Genomic DNA, 18,441 nt, shown 5'->3' with positions numbered 1-18,441 from the left:
ACCCTGAAGACTCGAAAGGAGCTACAGGCTGCTCAATGTGGACTCAATGTAGCATTCATTCAACATTCATTGCACACAACATCCACATGCACACACATACACTCATGCACTTTAAACACTGAGAATTCACTTTAAACACTGAGAATTGCACAATGTACACTGATATTTCATTACTCCATATTTTATGTATTCATTCGTACACATTTGCACTCACTTCGGCATTACATCTATATGTTATTATATATCTATCTAACAGTATTTTAATTACTTTATTGTGAATATATTTGTGAATACCTCTTCTACCTCGTTATTTTAGCATTTTGTACATTTTAGTTTTGTATATTGTATATTTTGTACAGTATATAGTTTTATTTTGCTGTTTTATGAAGCACAAGCCCAGGAGGGTCATACAGAACCAAGAATTTCACTGTAAAGACCTTTACTGTATATGTGACATATAAAATAAAACTTGAAACTTGACCCACATGTAAATAGGAAGACTTGTCTTAAGAGGCAGACTTAGTTAATGATCAATTGTTTGGGCTTCTAAAGATCTTGTACTTTCCAATAAAATTGTATTGCGGCTATAACGCTGCATCTATACAGATCACTAATATCCCCAAACACATATGAGTTATGCAGTGATTAGTATTATCAGGAAAGTAACAGACTATAGTTCTATGTCTTTTCTGTGTAAGGAAACTATTCCTTTATGGCTGCATTCATCACTGGACACAGTGAACAACGCTGCACAGACTCTGAAATTAAATGATTTACCTTTATTCTTATTTATAAAAGATACAAAAAAAATATGGGGAGAACAATAATATAATATTTTTACTTCCTGTTTGGGCAGAGACGTTTGACAGTGGAACGTCGTCCAACTCTCCACGTAGGAGTGTGATATATATAACATAACAAATATAACATAACTCCAGAACATTTACAACAAGCGTTGCAAGGGCAAGGCTAAGAGAATCATTAAAGACTCCAGTCACCCGAACAACTGCCTCTTTGAACTGCTGCGGTCAGGCAAGCGATACCGGAGTCTCAAGGCGAGCACAGAAAGACTCAGAAGAAGCTTCTATCCCCAGGCCATCAGGCTGCTAAACGAACAATGAATGAACACTACACAACAACAACCACCATAGATCCTCCCCCACACAACAACAACCACCAAACGCACATAGCACACACATCCACACGCACACACTCACACACTCACTTTAAACAAACACACTGTAGCACCCACTCCACACACTTTATAGCACACACCCACTTTAAACAAACACACTGTAGCACCCACTCCCCACACTTTATATTTATTGATGAAGGATTGCACTACAACTCGTACACCTTACTGTGAATTGTACCTAAATTGTACCTCATCCCATTTCTGCTTTGCACTATATAGTACTGTACATTAGTACACTGCATAGTATTGTATATTATATGGTAACTCAGAACATTGTACATATGTCTATACCGAACACTGTGACCTAATTTTCTTCTTCTAAACTACATGCTATACTATGTTATTTGATACTATCTTGTCTGGCACAGTCTCTGGAGCGTAACAGTGAGAAGCATTTTGTATGAAAGTATTCTGTACTTCTGTATGACAACTATTAAAGAAACTTGAAACTTGAAACTATAATGTCCCAGCAATCATTAAGCCGTCAGTGCAATTGTTGTAGTTGATTAAAAAGCCTACCAACCTTGTCTTAAGTGTCTTTTACCCAACATTAAGTATATTACAGCATGGTATTTAATCAGTGGCAGTATACCGGTTGTGTTTCTTACTTGATTACTTGATAATAGTGGCCCCTGCAGCCACAATTATAGGATAAAGTCCCTTTAGTTGAAGTCTGCAAGCCCTGTATAGATTAGATGCCACTTTAGACAGAGTCCTTGTGTTTTCAATCTCTCTCCCTCCTTTCCTTCGAATTCTCCCTCTTCAGCTATCTAACCCCCCTCCTCTTCATCTCCAAGTCTCTGTCTCTCTTCCTTTTTAACTTTTCCCCCGCTCTCTCTTTTTTCTCTTTCCCTCTCCCTAACCCCCCTCCTCTCCCTCTCTTCATCTCCAACTCTCTGGCTCTCTTCCTTTTTAACTTTTCCCCGCCGCTCTCTCTCTCTTTCCCTCTCCCTAACTCTTCTCTGATTTTCTCTCTTTCTTTCTCGAATTCTCTCTTTCCCTCTCCCTACCTCTTCTCTTTTTCTCTCTTTCCCTAACTCTTCTCTCTCTTTCTCCATCTCTCTCTCCCTCTCTCTCCCTCCCTAACTCTTCTCTTTATCTCTAATTCTCTCTCCCTCCCTCGTTTCCTCTCCTCTGAGTCAGTCTCCCCATTTTGATATAATTTCAATCATATGGAGAGAGAAAGGGGGGGAAAAAGACGAGAGTGAGCACATTGGAGAGGGAACCATCCAGGAACGAGAAGTGTCTTTGTTCCCTTGTGCGGAGATGTTATTTCGGAGAGACTGTAAGTATGGATCGATGGGGCTCAGGGCTCGGGGCTCGATGGAGGCCCCCGCTGCCAGCGGCCAGGAAATATGCTTGTTCATAAACGCCCCTGTCCTGGAGCGCCAGGCAGCTGGGTAGGCAGACAATGACGGAGATTGGCGCGGCGTCTTTGCCTCAGGAGGAGATGAATGGCGAGATAATTGGCCGTGTTTTTGTTAGACTTTCGAGCCGGGCTGACGACTGGTGAATATTCAAGCCCCTCATTTGGAGATTAGCATACTGGATGCATTTCGCTCCCATGTACACAACGTACAGTTATTTTGGTTGCACACGTGTTTGCGTGTGTGTGTGTATGCCTGTTGCACGCACATGTGACAGGTGTGTGTGTGTACGTGCAATCATGCAGACTAGTGCGAGAGCCTGATATAGTGGGCACTGAGAACAGAGTGATTTGAACGGCCGAGCGGCAGTGGGCCAAGACGCCGCGTACATCTCTCAGTTCTCTCCCAAGCTGGATGTTATTGAATGAGCCAAGAAAAAGTCATCGCTGAAATAATGGAACACACACACGCACACACACACACACACACACACACATTATGGGACAGGGGACCTCAATCAAGTCGGATCTGCCTTTTTAGTTGCTTTATGAAAAAGTGAGACGGAGTTGGATGCCGTAAGTGGTTGTGAATGTTTGATCACCACCTTCACAACATCAACATCCATCAGGATTACTTGGTTTCCATGGTGGTGTCTTACTCTGGGGTAATCCATCTTTATATTCTGGATCTCTGAACAACCAATGTGTTTTGATGTTTCTCTCTCTCTCTCCCTCTCCCTCTCTCTCCCACTCGCTCCGTTTCCACCCCTCTCTCTTTCTAGGTGTTGGCAGGGATGAATGTGCACCCGGCGGAGTTTGACGGCCTCAAGCAGGAGTACAACGTGAAGGGCTACCCGACCTTCTGCTACTTTGAGTGAGTCGACTCCTCTCATCTGTCTCACTTAAGGCCAAGTTACCGCATCGCTGCGCCCCCGCTCCGGCTCCCGCGGTGTCTGTGTACAAGAGCGGGGCCACTTCTTCAAAAGGCGAGCAGAAGTATGGAGGGGCCGCCGCGCGGGCATCACAGGCGGGCTCCCCAGTCTGTCGCTGGGGCCCACGGCGGTCGGCTGAACCAAGGAAACTATAAAAGAAGGAAGGGTCATCACGTCATACCAACGTTCTATGCTGTGCTTGGGGCGAGTTCTATTGTAGCCTGTATTAAAATTCTAGATTCAGATTCCTCTCGCATCATTTGGTACATTTTACAGCAAAACATTTTGAAATTCGGTTCCTCGACCGTAGCAGCATCCAATATAATATAAAATAAACAAAAATTAAATACCATAGAATAAAATAACAGCAAGAATGATGACTATATTACAATTCTAACAAAGTGTGCAGATAACAGGATGCGCAGTATGCAGATATTACACTATATAAAATATAAATAACAAAATGGCTATGTACAGTTCCAACAAGAAAATACGCAAGTATGTAATGTATATACAAGCTATCTGAGGAAATATAAATCAACCAATACATCAAATGTCAGAGTTAACAATGCAACACATTGCAGATGATTCCGACATCCGAGGTGATATCCTGTTTAAACGAGGAGATGGCTGATCCGGTTCAACTCGATGTCGGCCGAACTGAACGTTTCCACACTTGGCACCAATGTGCGTTCACGCGTTACACAGAGACATGATGACCCTTCCTTCTTTCATAGTTTCCTTGGGCTGAACCAGGATGCTAGCGCCTGGCTAGGGTGAGAGGGAGGGAGGGAGAGAGAGAGAATTGGAGAAGAGTTGGGGAAAGGTCACCTAAGGCTGCGGAGCGTGGCTGACTACCAAGAGACATAAGGGAGATTGGGTTATGACCTCAGTATACACACACACACACACACACACACACACACACACGTACACATACACACACACACACACACACATACACACACACACAGTCACATACAGACACACACCTACACACACACACACAGACACAGTCTCACACACACACAGTCTCACATAGTCACACACACACACACACACACACATACACACACACACACCTACACACACACACACACAGACAGACAGACAGACAGACATAGACGTTCACAGCTTGCTGACTCTCCTCTAGCCCCATCAGGGCATCTGCGGGGGAAGTCTTAAAAAGTATTAAATTCTCAATTGAAGGCCTTAAAAGGTATTAAAAAGTCTTAAATGTAATTTGCACAGGTATTGCATTTTTGGGGGGGCAGCCCGGCTGTCGGGAGATGAAATAATATTAAATATATGAAATGTTTTTTGTACTCGAGTCAGTTTTTTGCGGGGCTACTGGGAGCTTGGTGCATCTGGCGAAAGCTTGTCTGGAACATGTGAGAGAGTAAATTGTCACTCAAGTGCAGCTGCCAGTTCAGTGTCTATGTGTTTTTGCTAGTATGGTCGTTGTTCTGAAGGATCAGATTAAACCGAATATATATATTTATTTATATATATATATTTAATTGTATTTGTATATCCCCTGATATCCCTTGTATATTCCTTGTACAATATGCATTGAATATCCCTTCTAGTCTACTGAACATCCCATAATAGTCTCCATTCTACCATTGGACGAGACCTTGGTGCCAGGTCGCCATACCCCTCAGACCAGGTTCAATCGTACCGCTCAACATGTATGGACAAGTCCTAGTTCCGCGTAGGAATATGTCTACCGCACCACTAATGGTACTATTTGTTCATAGTGCGTATATATACTGCGCTATTAAAGTAGAGCTTTCTTTTAGTCCAGTTCCTTACCCTCCAACAGAGTGACAGACGCAAAAGCCTCCCCGCGAACCACGTGTGGGCAGTAAGGCCAATTCGGCCCAGTATCGGCATTGAGACATCGTGTATATTAATATTTGAATAGTCATATTTGGCACTATATCGTCGAGTTGGACGTATTCTATTAAGCTAATAATAGTCTATTCATATGTAGTGCCTCGTGCGGTAAGAGTTCTATAGTAATCAGCACCCCCATCGTTTCGGGCATCAGCTGGACGCTTATCCAGGGTGGTTGACCCCACGTGAAGCTGCACCCGAGGAGCTCCAGGCCAAAGAGCGAGTGGACCTGTATATTGGATTATTCTACCGACGACGGCTAGCCTTCCCCGGCTTGGATTATGCTTTGAGTACTTTGATTATTCTATGGATAAAGGCCAACACTGCGGTGTGTTGGAAATACCCCCCCCCGGAGAGGACGACAGGTGAGAAGATGCTCTACACGACGAGGTCGCCTCACGTCTCTCCATCGTGGACCGGAGGACGCCGGCCACAGAGAGTCCAACTGCTTTCATCTGTGGATCGAGGATCGCTGGGCACCGGGTCGCACGACTGTGGGCTCTCCCAGGATACCCTCGGCCAGACGGGATACAGCCAGACTCTACCCCCCCCCCCTCCAGCTGTCCTACAAGCAGTCGGAACCTTCCCCTAGTGTATCCAGCTATATCTGATTTTAAAGTTCAAATTAAGGGCATTTTAAAGAATGAGATGGGAGAATGTCGCTGCTTCACTGCATAATGTGCTGTTATATTATGTTTTTAACCTGACCTTCTCTCCCCAGCAACCTCCTGCAGGGCCTCACCTTCCATCCTCTTTCTACCTTTTTACCCTACCCTCCAATCTCCCCCAATCCCATTCAATCTGATTTGCTGCAGCTCAAATGTATCCCCTTGCCCCACTTTGCCTTTTATGTATTTTTGTATGTTTGTTTTTTGTTTTTGCTGCCATTTTGGCCAGGTCTTGCTCGAAAAAGAGATCTTTGATCTCAAGTGACTACCTGGTAAAATAAAGGTAAAATAAAAAATAATCATTCAAGTATCATTGCTATTGTTCCCTAAATATGCCAGGTTGTATATTTGCTTCCTGCGCAATCAGAGATTGGACATTCGATATTGATCTACCTACGAATACTCATTTGCCATAAAAGTGCATACTATTTCAAATCATAAATGTAATTAAGTGATCGTTGTACATACCTTTTGCTATGTATTATTATTAAACGCAGACTTTCGACTTGGTACATTTGTGTTGGATCCGTTTCATCAGGTGGGAGTGTTTATCATAATTATTTATACCTAGTACTGGGTGGGTGGCCAGAGTCTAAAGTACAAGAGGTAGTGGTAGTAAGTATCATATCTAACAATACAGTCAGGGAATTGTACCCCTCAGTTACAGTCGTGATATTGGTATTCAATTTAGCTCTAAGTGGTATTAAAAAGTCTTAAATTGAACTTGCACAGACATAGACGTCCACAGCTCGCTGACTCCTCTAGCCACGTGTGCAGCAGGACAATGAAAAGCTAGCTTGTGCCGTTTGTCTGTGCTGCATCCCCGCAATGCTGTGATGTTCAGCCTATGAGCTGTTGCTCTGTACAGCCTCTTCTCCGGCTTTCATTCCACCCGGCGTCTGCTACTACTGCGGCACTTCTATCATCTTCATCTCCACATTATACTCCGACTCATTCCAGACTGGCCTTTTAATTAGACATGGGCTGATTAAGGGCCCCCGTGGTCTGAGTGTGCTTGCACACTCTGTGTGTGTGTGTGTGTGTGTGTGTGTGTGTGTACACACACAGGTGCAAGAGTGTGTGGCCGAGCCGGAACCAGTCTGTTAGCCGCGCACACATTAGTGTCAGCTAACGACCATCCAGCGCCATTGGCTTCTGTAATGAGCCCCTCACTGATGAACAGGACCTAATCACTGCAGGGCAATTCAGCCACCAGGGTTATCTGCTGTCGCACCCTCTGTGCAACCTAGCACTCCAGGTCTGTTTTTATTTATTTTTTACGGTTTTCTTTTTGTTTGATTGTTGCCATCCGAGGCGATGGGATCCTTACTGTACGCTCAAATACAACGCGGAACAACATTTTGCAGCGGCGCAAATGCATACAAAGTTAATGAAAAGACGCAAACAGACGCAGCTACGCTCGGCGTGACGTTCACTCAAGTTCTAAATATTTCAGCTTAAGCGAGAAATTCGCCCAGGCAAAATGGAGCAAATAATAGGTATATCTTAACGCCGGATATGAAAAAGACTGCTATGAATGCTCTGTCGGTATTTTTTACTACACAGTCGTCCACGATATATTTTTTTGTGAACACATTTTTGTATTTTTTTGACATGACATAAAACTAGACACACAAGCATTAACAGTAAATATCCACAACATATCGTGAAAGATATATAGATACTGTATATATTTAATTTGATCAAAAAAGATTCCTTGCAGCATTATATTGAAATGTTAAAAAATATATACCATTTTGAATGAAATAGACAATTGTATTACAAGATAGACATCAAAAGTTGTCATATCGCATTTTAATTTGTACCATGTGTATGTAAATGTTATACAGTCAAAACTATAAATATTGTGATGTGATTTATTATTTTATCCCCCCCCCCCCCCCCCCCATTTCTCCTCAATTTAGTAATTATTCCAATTATTGGTTATTTGTTGAAAGGGTTCAAATGATAACAAAAAAAGAATATAAAAAGATTCATAATTTCTCAAGCACTGTAACATGTTGGCTACGTCTGTAGTTATTGTTGTGGTAGAACATGGCTATGTTTCTAGTCTAGGTGTGAAGGGGTCGTGACCGCAGACCTAGTGTGTTTCCTCAGAGTGGTACAGGATGAGGATGAGTGATCCAGGCAGATGGTTAAGAGATGTCTTTCCTGCGCTCTTTGTGTTTAGGAAGGGGAAGTTCCTGCACCACTACGAGAACTACGGCGCCACGGCCAAGGACATGGCCGACTGGATGAGGAAGTGAGTATGATGATCACACACGCACACCTTTCTGTCAATCACATTTACACTTGTTAAAAATTTTCAAATGAAGAGTTTCATTCATACTGTACTTTGAGAAATGTGTTGCAACCTGAAATTAACCGATGCATATTTAAAAAACACAGATGATTTCCTCTAAAGAGAATGTTGCTCTTGCCGGCAGCAGATGAAACGTTGTGCCAGTTCATTTCAAAAGGTACACTAAAAGTGTTCATTGTCAATCCCACTATCAAAGTCTAATTTAGTCTGCTGCGCAAGCTAAACTGTGTGTGTGTTCGGTTCGAGCGTCTCTCTGTTCACCCCTCTCTCTCGCTGCCAGTGCAATAGACAATGGTGCGATTTTGTGTTGTTTGTTGAAGCGTTCCAAGTAATTTCAAGAGAAATATGCCTGTGCATTGCTCCAGCAAATCAACCAGTACTAAAAAGCAGATGGAATGGAAAGACAATTTGTATCCTGAACCAGAACAGGCAAGTGAGAATACATGGTCAGTGAAACCTGCCTAGCTGAGGTATTTTATTTTCCTCTAGCAGAGTTTCCATGGCTGAAAGTAAACAATTAAAACACACTGTGAACCGTCTGGTGCAGCCGTGGGTTTGAGGGCCGGTCTCCCTGGTTACAAGCTTCCAGAGGCAGGACAGAGGCAGGACGGGAGTTACGGGTGTAACGGGTTGGAGATTAGGGATATATTTGAATATTCTAATAGTCGATAAATGACACAAAATCCAATAGTTTATGCGAATATAGTTTTGTCTCAAAATATATACTGTGTTTTACCAGCACCTCTGCCACTGTGTAGGTGTAGAGAGGGGACCATATTAACTGTTACACTGTTGAACGGCATGCTGGGTACAGGTAGCATAACAGTCTGTTAACAGCTGGGAGAACAGAAAAGAAAGAGACTGGAGATCACTATATTTCACTATGAATTGAAAATGGGGGACCCTGATGTAAACAAGACAAACGTCTTTCTCTGGTCTGAATCCCCTTAACAATTGTATGTATTGAGCCGTACTGTATTGTACCCATTCTGCAATCTGTTAAATAATTCATTCATTCAGATGTTACATGGTAGCAAACGTTTCGTACATTTTGTACTAAGTTCACACATTTCAAGCATCAGTGAACCTTTGGAATGCCTTACGTTTGCCTGCTCCGCTAGTGTTAGCTGTTAGCAATGACTGCAGCCAGCTAGCTTGCTTGTTGGATTACCCAACGTTCGCTATTAAGTAAAAACAGAACCATACGTTATTTAACATGGAAGCTCAGACATGTCAAGCATCAACAATGTCACTTTCGGGATGAATATTTCTGGAAATAACGTTAGCCTGCTGCAACTCTCAAATATCTAGGGACGTTAGCAATGACAGCAGCCAGCTAGCTAACTTGCTAGTATTCGAATAGTTCCCAGTGACTATCGAATAGCAATTCTGTGAGTTTTGCCCATCCCTCTTGGAGATGTACTTCTGGATGTACTGTAGGTGGCTTCTCCATCTCCCCGTCCCCTAAAGTCTGCAACCTGGGGGTGTACTACTGGACTATACACTCTCCTTTCAGCCCCACATCAAGTCTGTCACACAAAACACGTTCTTTCACCTCAAAAACATCTCCAGCCTTCACCCACTGACCGACTCTGTGGCCGAGACCCTCATATCATTGCCTTCATCACCTCCCGCCTTGACTACTGTAATGGAGTCCTGTCTGGGGTACCCAGCAACACCCTGGACAGGCTCCAGTATGTGCAGAACTCCAGCTGCCAGGGTTCTCACCTGCACCAAGCCCTGGCAGCACATCACTCTCATCCACCTACACTGGCTCCCGGTCAAGTCCTGTATATCATACAAGATCCTCATCTACAAATCCCTCCTATCTGACCTCCTCCACCCCTACACCCCCTCCCGGAGACTGCTCTCCATCCATGACACGGATCTGCTCTCCATCCCCCCCACCCGCCTATGAACCTTTAGGAACGGAGCCTTCAGCCTGGCGGCCCCCACCCTCTGGAACTCTCTCCCAGCTGAGTTCCGCTCTGCCACATCCTTGGACGCCCTAAGACAGCCCTGAAAACCCACCTGTTCACAAAGGCCTATGACCTCTAGTCGTATCCCTGTAATTTATTGTTATTATTATGTATTTTGTTTATTCCTTATGTCCTTTTTGTTGCCTGTAAAGCGCCATTGGGTTTCTTGAAAGGCGCTATATAAATCAAGTTTCTTCCCAAAGAGTTAAATGCAATTTTTCTTTTTTTTTCTTGTTCATAAGTCAATATCTAGTCAAAAAAAAGCAAGTTGCTAATACAAAATAAAGACAAATAAAAATCTACAGTATAGATGATGTTTTGTGTGTCAAGCTAATGCAGTATATTAGTCCGCTTGACATGATCACATTCTCGCAATGAGGCTAACATTAACCGTTGTCAGGCACCTGAGTAATGTGGAGGAGACCCCTCCACACACACTTTTTTTTACTTTTTACAAAAGACAAAATAATTGTAATCAGACCTTTTCCCATAATTTTTGCTTCCATTGAGTAACTATTTAAGTTTGTGTGATTTAAGAAGTACCACAACAATTTATAGTATTAGTGTTATCTGTGTTGTAGCCTAATCTGAAATAAATTGGAGAACACCAGGAGGCACTTATTGTTATGACAGGCCAGTTCTATTATGCTATTTTACAAGGAGGCACAGCCAGACTGCTGTCCAACTAATGTAGCAACAACATGAAACACAGCCAGGCTTGATGAATAGACTACACATAGTTCACCCTGCAGTCTCGACCAGCAATAGGCTATACTACTGTACAACATCTCAACGCACCATGCGTCGCCTACAGGCGGAGACGAGCCTACTACAGCACTTGATCAGCACTTCCATCAGCACTTCCATCGAGAATAACCAGGCACATCGTTATCACCTCAGCAAAAACAGACTGATGTCAAAGGCGAAATATATGTGATTCACCATTAGAAGAGTTAGAGGCAACAAGTGGGTATTCACAGTAACCTCCTCGGGACAATGTCCAGCTAGCAGGTCTGTTCTATGAATGGATGTGAGGCATAATTGTAAAGCTATTTACCATTTACCCTTAAATCGGGCCCATGAAGTAGCCACACCCCTCGTGGAATTGGCACGCACCCCCGATGGCGGCTCCTTGCCCATACACCCATAGGCCATGACAATTGGCCCCACAATGCAGTGTGAAAGACGCTGTTTAGACGGAGCACGGCCCCTACTGGATTTGCAACGCATACAAGCGGCTGGTCACTGCCGGAGGGCCTGAGTTCTCTCTACATAAATTACCTGACTGGGCAGAGGGCCTTACGTCTGTGCTGCTCCTCAGATTCAGTAGAGATTCAACAGAAGGTGAACGGCTGAGAGCTCAAAGGCCACGCAGCTATAATCCCTAGACACCTTGGATACAAAAGCTGCATTAGGGCGTAATGTAACCTTAGCATCAGCCTGGGCAAATTGCATACAAGACTGGTGAATGGAGTTCATCCACTTGTTTAGCAGACAACAAAGCTAGGAGTAATGCGAGTGGGCTCTGAGTGGCAGTCAATGTCCATGTCTGCATGGTCTTGGTGGATCGCAACCCCGACCTGTGAGGGAGGCATCCGTAGTGATCACCCTGCCTGGATATTACCATGCCTCATCACAACGACCGCGTTAGCAGGGTGTGATTTCTCCACATCCACAACACTTGAGCACAAACGGCTCTTAACCGGTATGTCTCTGTTGTTGCAATGCACACATCGTTGGAATCCCTTCATTATTAACAGCAGTCCCAACGGGAGGCCATAAAGGCCTCTACATGCTACAGCAACTTCAAAGCAACTTCAACACAACATCAGCGCGATTTCAGCGCGGTGGTTGTTTAGGGTCTTGTAGACTGTGTTGCGAGGAATCTGCGTACATGTCTCCAAAATCTAACCTAAACAACCGTTGCGTTGATATTGCGTAGCAGTGATTGGTTGGTTAGCGAATGGGGGCGGGGCTGTCATAGAATAATATTGGTCTCGCAGAGAATACCATCCGCCATTGTTGTAGCCAGTCAGCGTTGATGCTAAATAATTAGCGTCACATAGCTGGCCTTTTTCTGAAAACCCAAGCACATATTGTTCCATAGCATACGCCTTCAGTTGATCATGACAAATCCTCTCTTACCTTGACGATTAAAAAGCCTCCATAATTTAGTAAATAAAGCTGTAGCCAGCCAGCTAGCATTGGTGCTATACAAAATGCTATCCACATTAGCTACATAGCTAACCAACTAAATACAATGGTATCCTGAGGTAACTTTAACGTTAAATACAATGTTTGCTAGTCGAAATGACTGGACACACACAGGGACAAGTTAAACATCAATCAATTAATTTATTCCAATAGGTAGTTTGAGCTGCATGTGAGCCGAGGTCCTCTCCATTGGAAACTAATGTCGTTACGGTAACGTTAGCTCGAAAAGCACAGAAAGTTAAGCTGCTAGCAACAGACACTATAACACTTCCGGTCGGGGGATTTCAAAATAAAAGAGCAACGTCTAAAATCACCGGAAATACGTTTATTTTGTACATTATCTAACGTTAACACGAACCTAAACTAACTTTAGTTAAACTAACTTTGCGCGTCGATGTTGCAGAAGCATAAAGGCAGAGTGTCTAAAACACTGTTGCTTTGTCGATGTTGTGTTGCAGTTGCTTTGAAGTTTCTGTAGCATGCAGAGGCCTTAAGTCCCAATAAACTAAGACACATTTTGTACTTTACCTCGTGGCTGAGACTGAACTGGGCCACGCAAGCGTGGGACACTGTCGCTCGCTGAGAAACGGAGGCTCTGGGAAAAATAAGCTGGTGTTCACTTCAGATTCATACTTAGAAACATCCATTCCTGTTTTGGAATCTTTTAACTCTTTTGAGGTGTTTATTGTAAACCCCAGGGCCATGAAATGACAGCAGTGAGAGCACTGTTTCTGTGTTCTCTATCGCTTAGGACCAAGAGCCCTCGTTCCCTCAACGGCGCCAAGGCAGCCTCGGTGCACTTTGTAAATGTTCTGGATGCCGTGTTCAGCCCGGACGCTAACGCTAGGAACTCGGAGGCTCTGCCTTCAAATGCGAATGTCAGAAAGTCCCTGTGCTCCGGATGGATTGGCATATGAAAATATGCATCCTTGAGGTCCTCTGTTGTGAACCAACTCGTTTGGACGTATGGATTGCAACATCGGACGATGCATCAGCATTATGAATTGAAAATAGGGATGTCCGATATTATCGGCCTACCGATATTATCGGCCGATATCGGCATTAAAATGTGATATCGGAAAATATCGGTATCTGTTTAAAAAAAAATATATATATATTTTGATTTTTTTTTTTACATTTCTATAACCTTTATTTACCCAGGCAAGCAAGTAAGAACAAATTCAGATTTTATTTATTGTCAAAAGTATGCATAATGTTGTGTTAATTCCACAGCAAGAGATATGTAATGTTAATTACCTGAAATTATAAAAAAAAAAATTGGGGGGGGGGGGGGGGGGGGGGGAACCCTGCATATATCGGTATCGGTTGATATCAGTATCGGAAATTAAGAGTTGGACAATATCGGTATATCGGTATCGGTAAAAAAGCCAATATCGAGCATCCCTAATTGAAAACGTTTCCAACATTTCTTCAATTCCCTCAGGTCGAGAATGGGGCGAGACGTCCCCTTCCTTTCTTGGGAACAACAAAGTAACCGTTGTAATGTCCTGAGTCTGCCTCCTCCCAAGGCACCACTCTTGGCCACTAGAGGCCATTCTCAGAATAATGTGTATATTGCCCTTTTATGTCGGTCTCTATCACACCTCAGAAGGCTGGTCGTCCCTTTATGAACTAGAGTTTGTAGCCCTTCTCGATTGTGCCCAACGTGCACTCACGCCACCCCGCCAGCTGCTGTTGCAACATGTATGTCATGCCCTCTGCCGGAGGGGGTTGCCCCGAACTATGGGCAGGGGGACAGCCCCCTCTGCTGAACTTAGAGAGTTCTTTTTTTGGGGGGGGTGGGGGCTCATTTCTGGCTCATTCTTCTTTTCAAACATTCTTATTTCACCACTCTTGGCGCTGGACCTGAAATGTGGTCATATGTTCTTTGTTAACATTTTGTTTGTTAGACTTCGTGCTTGTGACAATATTTCACTCGAGCCCCCCGGGGCAGGTTGAGCCCCTGAACATCATATTGCCAGCGGGGCAGAACCACGCGTTGGGAGACATATGGTAATGCTTCTGTGGCTCTGTTTTGAGCATGTCTTTCCTGTCACCATCCCGGGAACACACACACAGGGGGTCTGACGAGGAGAACTGAATGAACCCCCGACAAACCTGTGGGGGGGGTGTTTAGAACAGGGAGGGTTCTTTTAGCCCACCATCCACCTTCAAGAGGCGGAGAATAGAATAGAAATACTTTATTAATCCAGAGGGAAATTCAGCACCACAGATCGCTCACAATAAACATTTAGGTAGTCAAGACGAAGAGGTAGCTATACCTTCCTCTTCTTAGACGCTGGCGCAGATGGCGCCGAGGGGTGAGGGCTCGACCTGCCTGAGTTGAAGCAATTCTTGTTTCAAGCAGACTGTTGGAGATTGTCAGGGTCTCTCTCTGCTGGGGGGCAGTCTGCTGCTTCCTGGGCTTCCAGCCAGGGGCTGCAGGCTTAGCGGCACCCACCTGAGAAAAAGAACGCCCTGGACGGCTGATGGGGGAGCCTATTTCCGGGGAAGCCGTGAGCTGAAAGCCTTGCTTTTTTTTTTTTCAAATGAGGCCTGCATGGTGGCAACCGCTCTACCGAACAGCCGTTGTGGGCTGACATCCTTGTCCAGGAACCTGGGTCTCTCCTTGTCCGGGCCGTTGGCCAGGTTGAGCCACAGATGCCTCTGTGCCACAATGGTCAAGCCCATGACCCTGGCCTGCTTAGTGCAGCAGGTAGTCCAGCATGGTGAAATTGAGCATTGTACGGATTCCCTTCCACTGCTCTGTGATGGATTCTCTACGCTCCAGGGCTAGACCCATGTCGGCCTTGAGCTTCACAAGATAGGCCATGAGCATTAGAAACTGTGTTTTGAGCCTGGGCTGTGGACCTGGGCTGCTACTAGGGAGCACAGGCATGGAGGTGAAGCCTGCGTTGGTATCTGGGGCCAAGTAGGCTGCAATGGAGGATTCCACTCTAGGGCAGGAGAATCATGCGAGGTCCTTAGCCTTGTCCATCTCCGTCAGGGAGTTAAAACCGCCCTAACGGGACCCTGACTTTGAATGGGTGATCCCTTGTCTTTCTGACCTCATTAGCCTTGGGAGGAGGCCAGTTGAAATTGAAACGATGGGCAGCTCGCTGGCAAATACAAACGGTTTTGGTGGGGGAGGACCACTCATCACCAGCCTCGGCGTCAGAGGGTTCGCTGGATTGGTTTAGTTTAGTGCAAAGTCTGAATTCATGTCCCCCATATCCATGGCATGTTTGGTGGTTGCCGTTTCCAACTGAGATGACGGGGCTAGCCCGGAAAGACCCCATTCGTCACCCTGAGACATCATGTCCAGGTCAAGCAAGTCGGAGAGAAGTGGTTCCGAATTCTGTAGTCCAGCAGAATTGAAAGTCATCCTCGAACAATCCAGCCTTTTTTGTAATGTTCAATCATTACGAGCCTGGTTCAGACGGAGCCATTTTAGCGTGCTATAAACCCATACTGATTGAGTATGCCTTCCTCTATGGTTTTTTCACATCTATTCGGGCAGGGCCGAAGTTTAGGCCCCCCTTGAGTTTCGGGTTTGCCATCCGAGCGAACACGAGTCATCCCTGGCACAGTGTTTGTGGGCCGAAGCAACAAAGTAGCCATACAAGTTGCGGTAGCTAGCGCCAAAAATAGCCGTAAAATCCTAATGGTGAACTACCACTAGCGAGGGCTGGTACACCAAAGGAAAAACGAATCCAGGGGAAATAGTAAGATAAAGTTGCTAACAAGCAAGGAGTAGGGCTACTGTAGCTGCTAGCTACTGTAACTGAATCTGCAGCAACGCTTCGCAAAAAGGTGAAACGGTTAAGCTACTGTGGCCCCCAGAATAGACAAAGGGAAAGTGAGTCTTGGAAGAGCTAAATTGTGAATGAAAGGATGCCAATCTAATATACCTTGCGGAAGGGCGGAACTCCCCAGGATTTATTACCTTTTTATATAGATTTATTACCTTTTTTCAACTGCAAATTATGCCTCCAAAAGAAATCTTTGTCAGCATCTGTTTTATCAAATAAGATCCAGTCTGTTCATCTCACTTGAATCATTTTTATTGCAGCAAAAGAAAAAGAAAAAGATTTATACTTGGCGTACGTGTATTGACACAATATTACCATGCAAAATATTGCAATACTATGCTTTATAATTTTATTGTGTTGTGAGTGTTGCTCTGTTGTAATTCAAAACTGAACTTTGTAAAGAAACTCAAAGTTGAGAGTGATGCACTGCTCTGTTATTAAGTTGTGAGTGACGCTCTGTTGTTCTATAAGGTAATTTAGAACTGTACTTTGTAAAGAAACTCAGTGTTAAGAGCGATGCACTGCTCTGTTGTTATATTTTTATTGAACTATTTTATCACACGTTTTACTGTCCGTTCTATTTTATTATTTATAAAATCTATTCTAATTTATAATTTTTATTACTGAATGAAACCGTAAACAGAGAGGCCTATTTGGGATGCTAGATCCTAATGTGAAAAACTGTGATTTACCTTACCTTGCTACCTCTCTTTTTTATGCTTGCTTATGCCTGTATTTTTTACTGCTGTGAAGCACTTTGAACTGCAATTTCTGTATGAAAAGTGCTATACAAATAAAGTTATTATTATACTTAGAAACACAAAATTGCTTCACTGTGGATATATCATATCTCATCCATCAGACGTCTCAACGTCCATGTAACTCAACCCAACTATTTGCTTACTATATCTATCCACGCCATCCCTGTTCACATTACCTTCATATTACCGTGACTCACCACTCTCCTCATGACCTTCCCCATTCAGCCTGCTGGCAGTACTCTTCCCTGTCCTGCATGCGTGTCATGCCGGGACCTGGAAGCCAGCCAGAACGGTCCACAGCGCTCCGCGGGAAGGGCACGGGACAGTGATTTCACAGCTATCATAGGAAACGGAGCAAGACCGAGAGAGGATGTATTCCAGGAACAATTCCTTGAGAGGCTTGAGAGGCGTGACAACCCTTCCTCCCTCCAATCGCCCTTCTGTCCACTTCTCAAAACAACCCTACATTCTGCTGCGCTGAACCATTTAACGTCTGCTTGGTTCTGGAGCTGAACCCCTTCCCCCCCCATACAATTTAGCATCTGCTTGGTGGTTCTGGAGCTGAACCCCCCCTCCATACAATCTAGCATCTGCTTGGTTCTGGAACATAACACCCCCCCCCCCCCCCCCCCCCCCCTACCATTTAGCATCTGCTTGGTTCTGGAGCTGACCCCCCCCCCCTACCATTTAACATCTGCATTGTAAATGGGCTGCATTTATATAGAGCTTTTATCCAAAGCGCTTTACAACTTATCTTTCCCATTCACTCACATATCCACACACCCATGCGAGGGGCCAACCTGCTCGTCGGGAGCAGTCGGGGGTTAAGTGACACTTCGACACGCTGCCAGGAGGAGGAGGAGGAGGCAGAATCGAACCGTGAACCGTCCGATTACTCGACCTCCTGAGCCCTTAATGGTACTGGAGAGCCCGGTATGACTCTGCATACTCCCCCTGGAGGCCAGTATAGTCCAACCTGCTCGGCTGCGATGGCTGAGCAGAGAGACGAAGGAGGCGATTGCACCTCTCTGGACGGTCATATCTGAGCGGGAAATGGAGGGAATAAAATAACCTGAGTCTTTAGCTGCCTCCGTGCTGGCATTATGTCTATAATATACTTACCGGTATATATTTAGATTCTAGTGTTTATTGTAACCATATTTATTGTAATGTATAATATAACTGATGGGGCATACAGACCCTCAGCTGCCTACTTGCTCATATGCGTATATTCAGAGTTAACTATATTGTTAACACTGCCTATTTTTTACTTTTTTACTGTACTATAATTG

General features: G+C 44.4%; 1 protein-coding gene across 1 annotated transcript in view; it reads left to right on the top strand.

Moving 5' to 3' along the window:
- Nucleotides 1-18,441, top strand: part of pdia5 (protein disulfide isomerase family A, member 5) — a 182,063-nt gene that overhangs the window by 121,243 nt on the left and 42,379 nt on the right. The window contains exons 9-10 of the mRNA XM_084309735.1: nucleotides 3,344-3,435; nucleotides 8,252-8,323. Coding sequence (XP_084165861.1) covers nucleotides 3,344-3,435; nucleotides 8,252-8,323 — 164 coding nt within the window. The remainder of the gene's footprint in view (nucleotides 1-3,343; nucleotides 3,436-8,251; nucleotides 8,324-18,441) is intronic.

Source organism: Notolepis coatsorum (genome assembly GCF_963971535.1).
Source record: "Notolepis coatsorum genome assembly, chromosome: 3".
Taxonomy (NCBI): domain Eukaryota; kingdom Metazoa; phylum Chordata; class Actinopteri; order Aulopiformes; family Paralepididae; genus Notolepis; species Notolepis coatsorum.
Note: the sequence above shows the minus strand (reverse complement) of the source record. Positions and strands in the feature narration are given on the sequence as shown.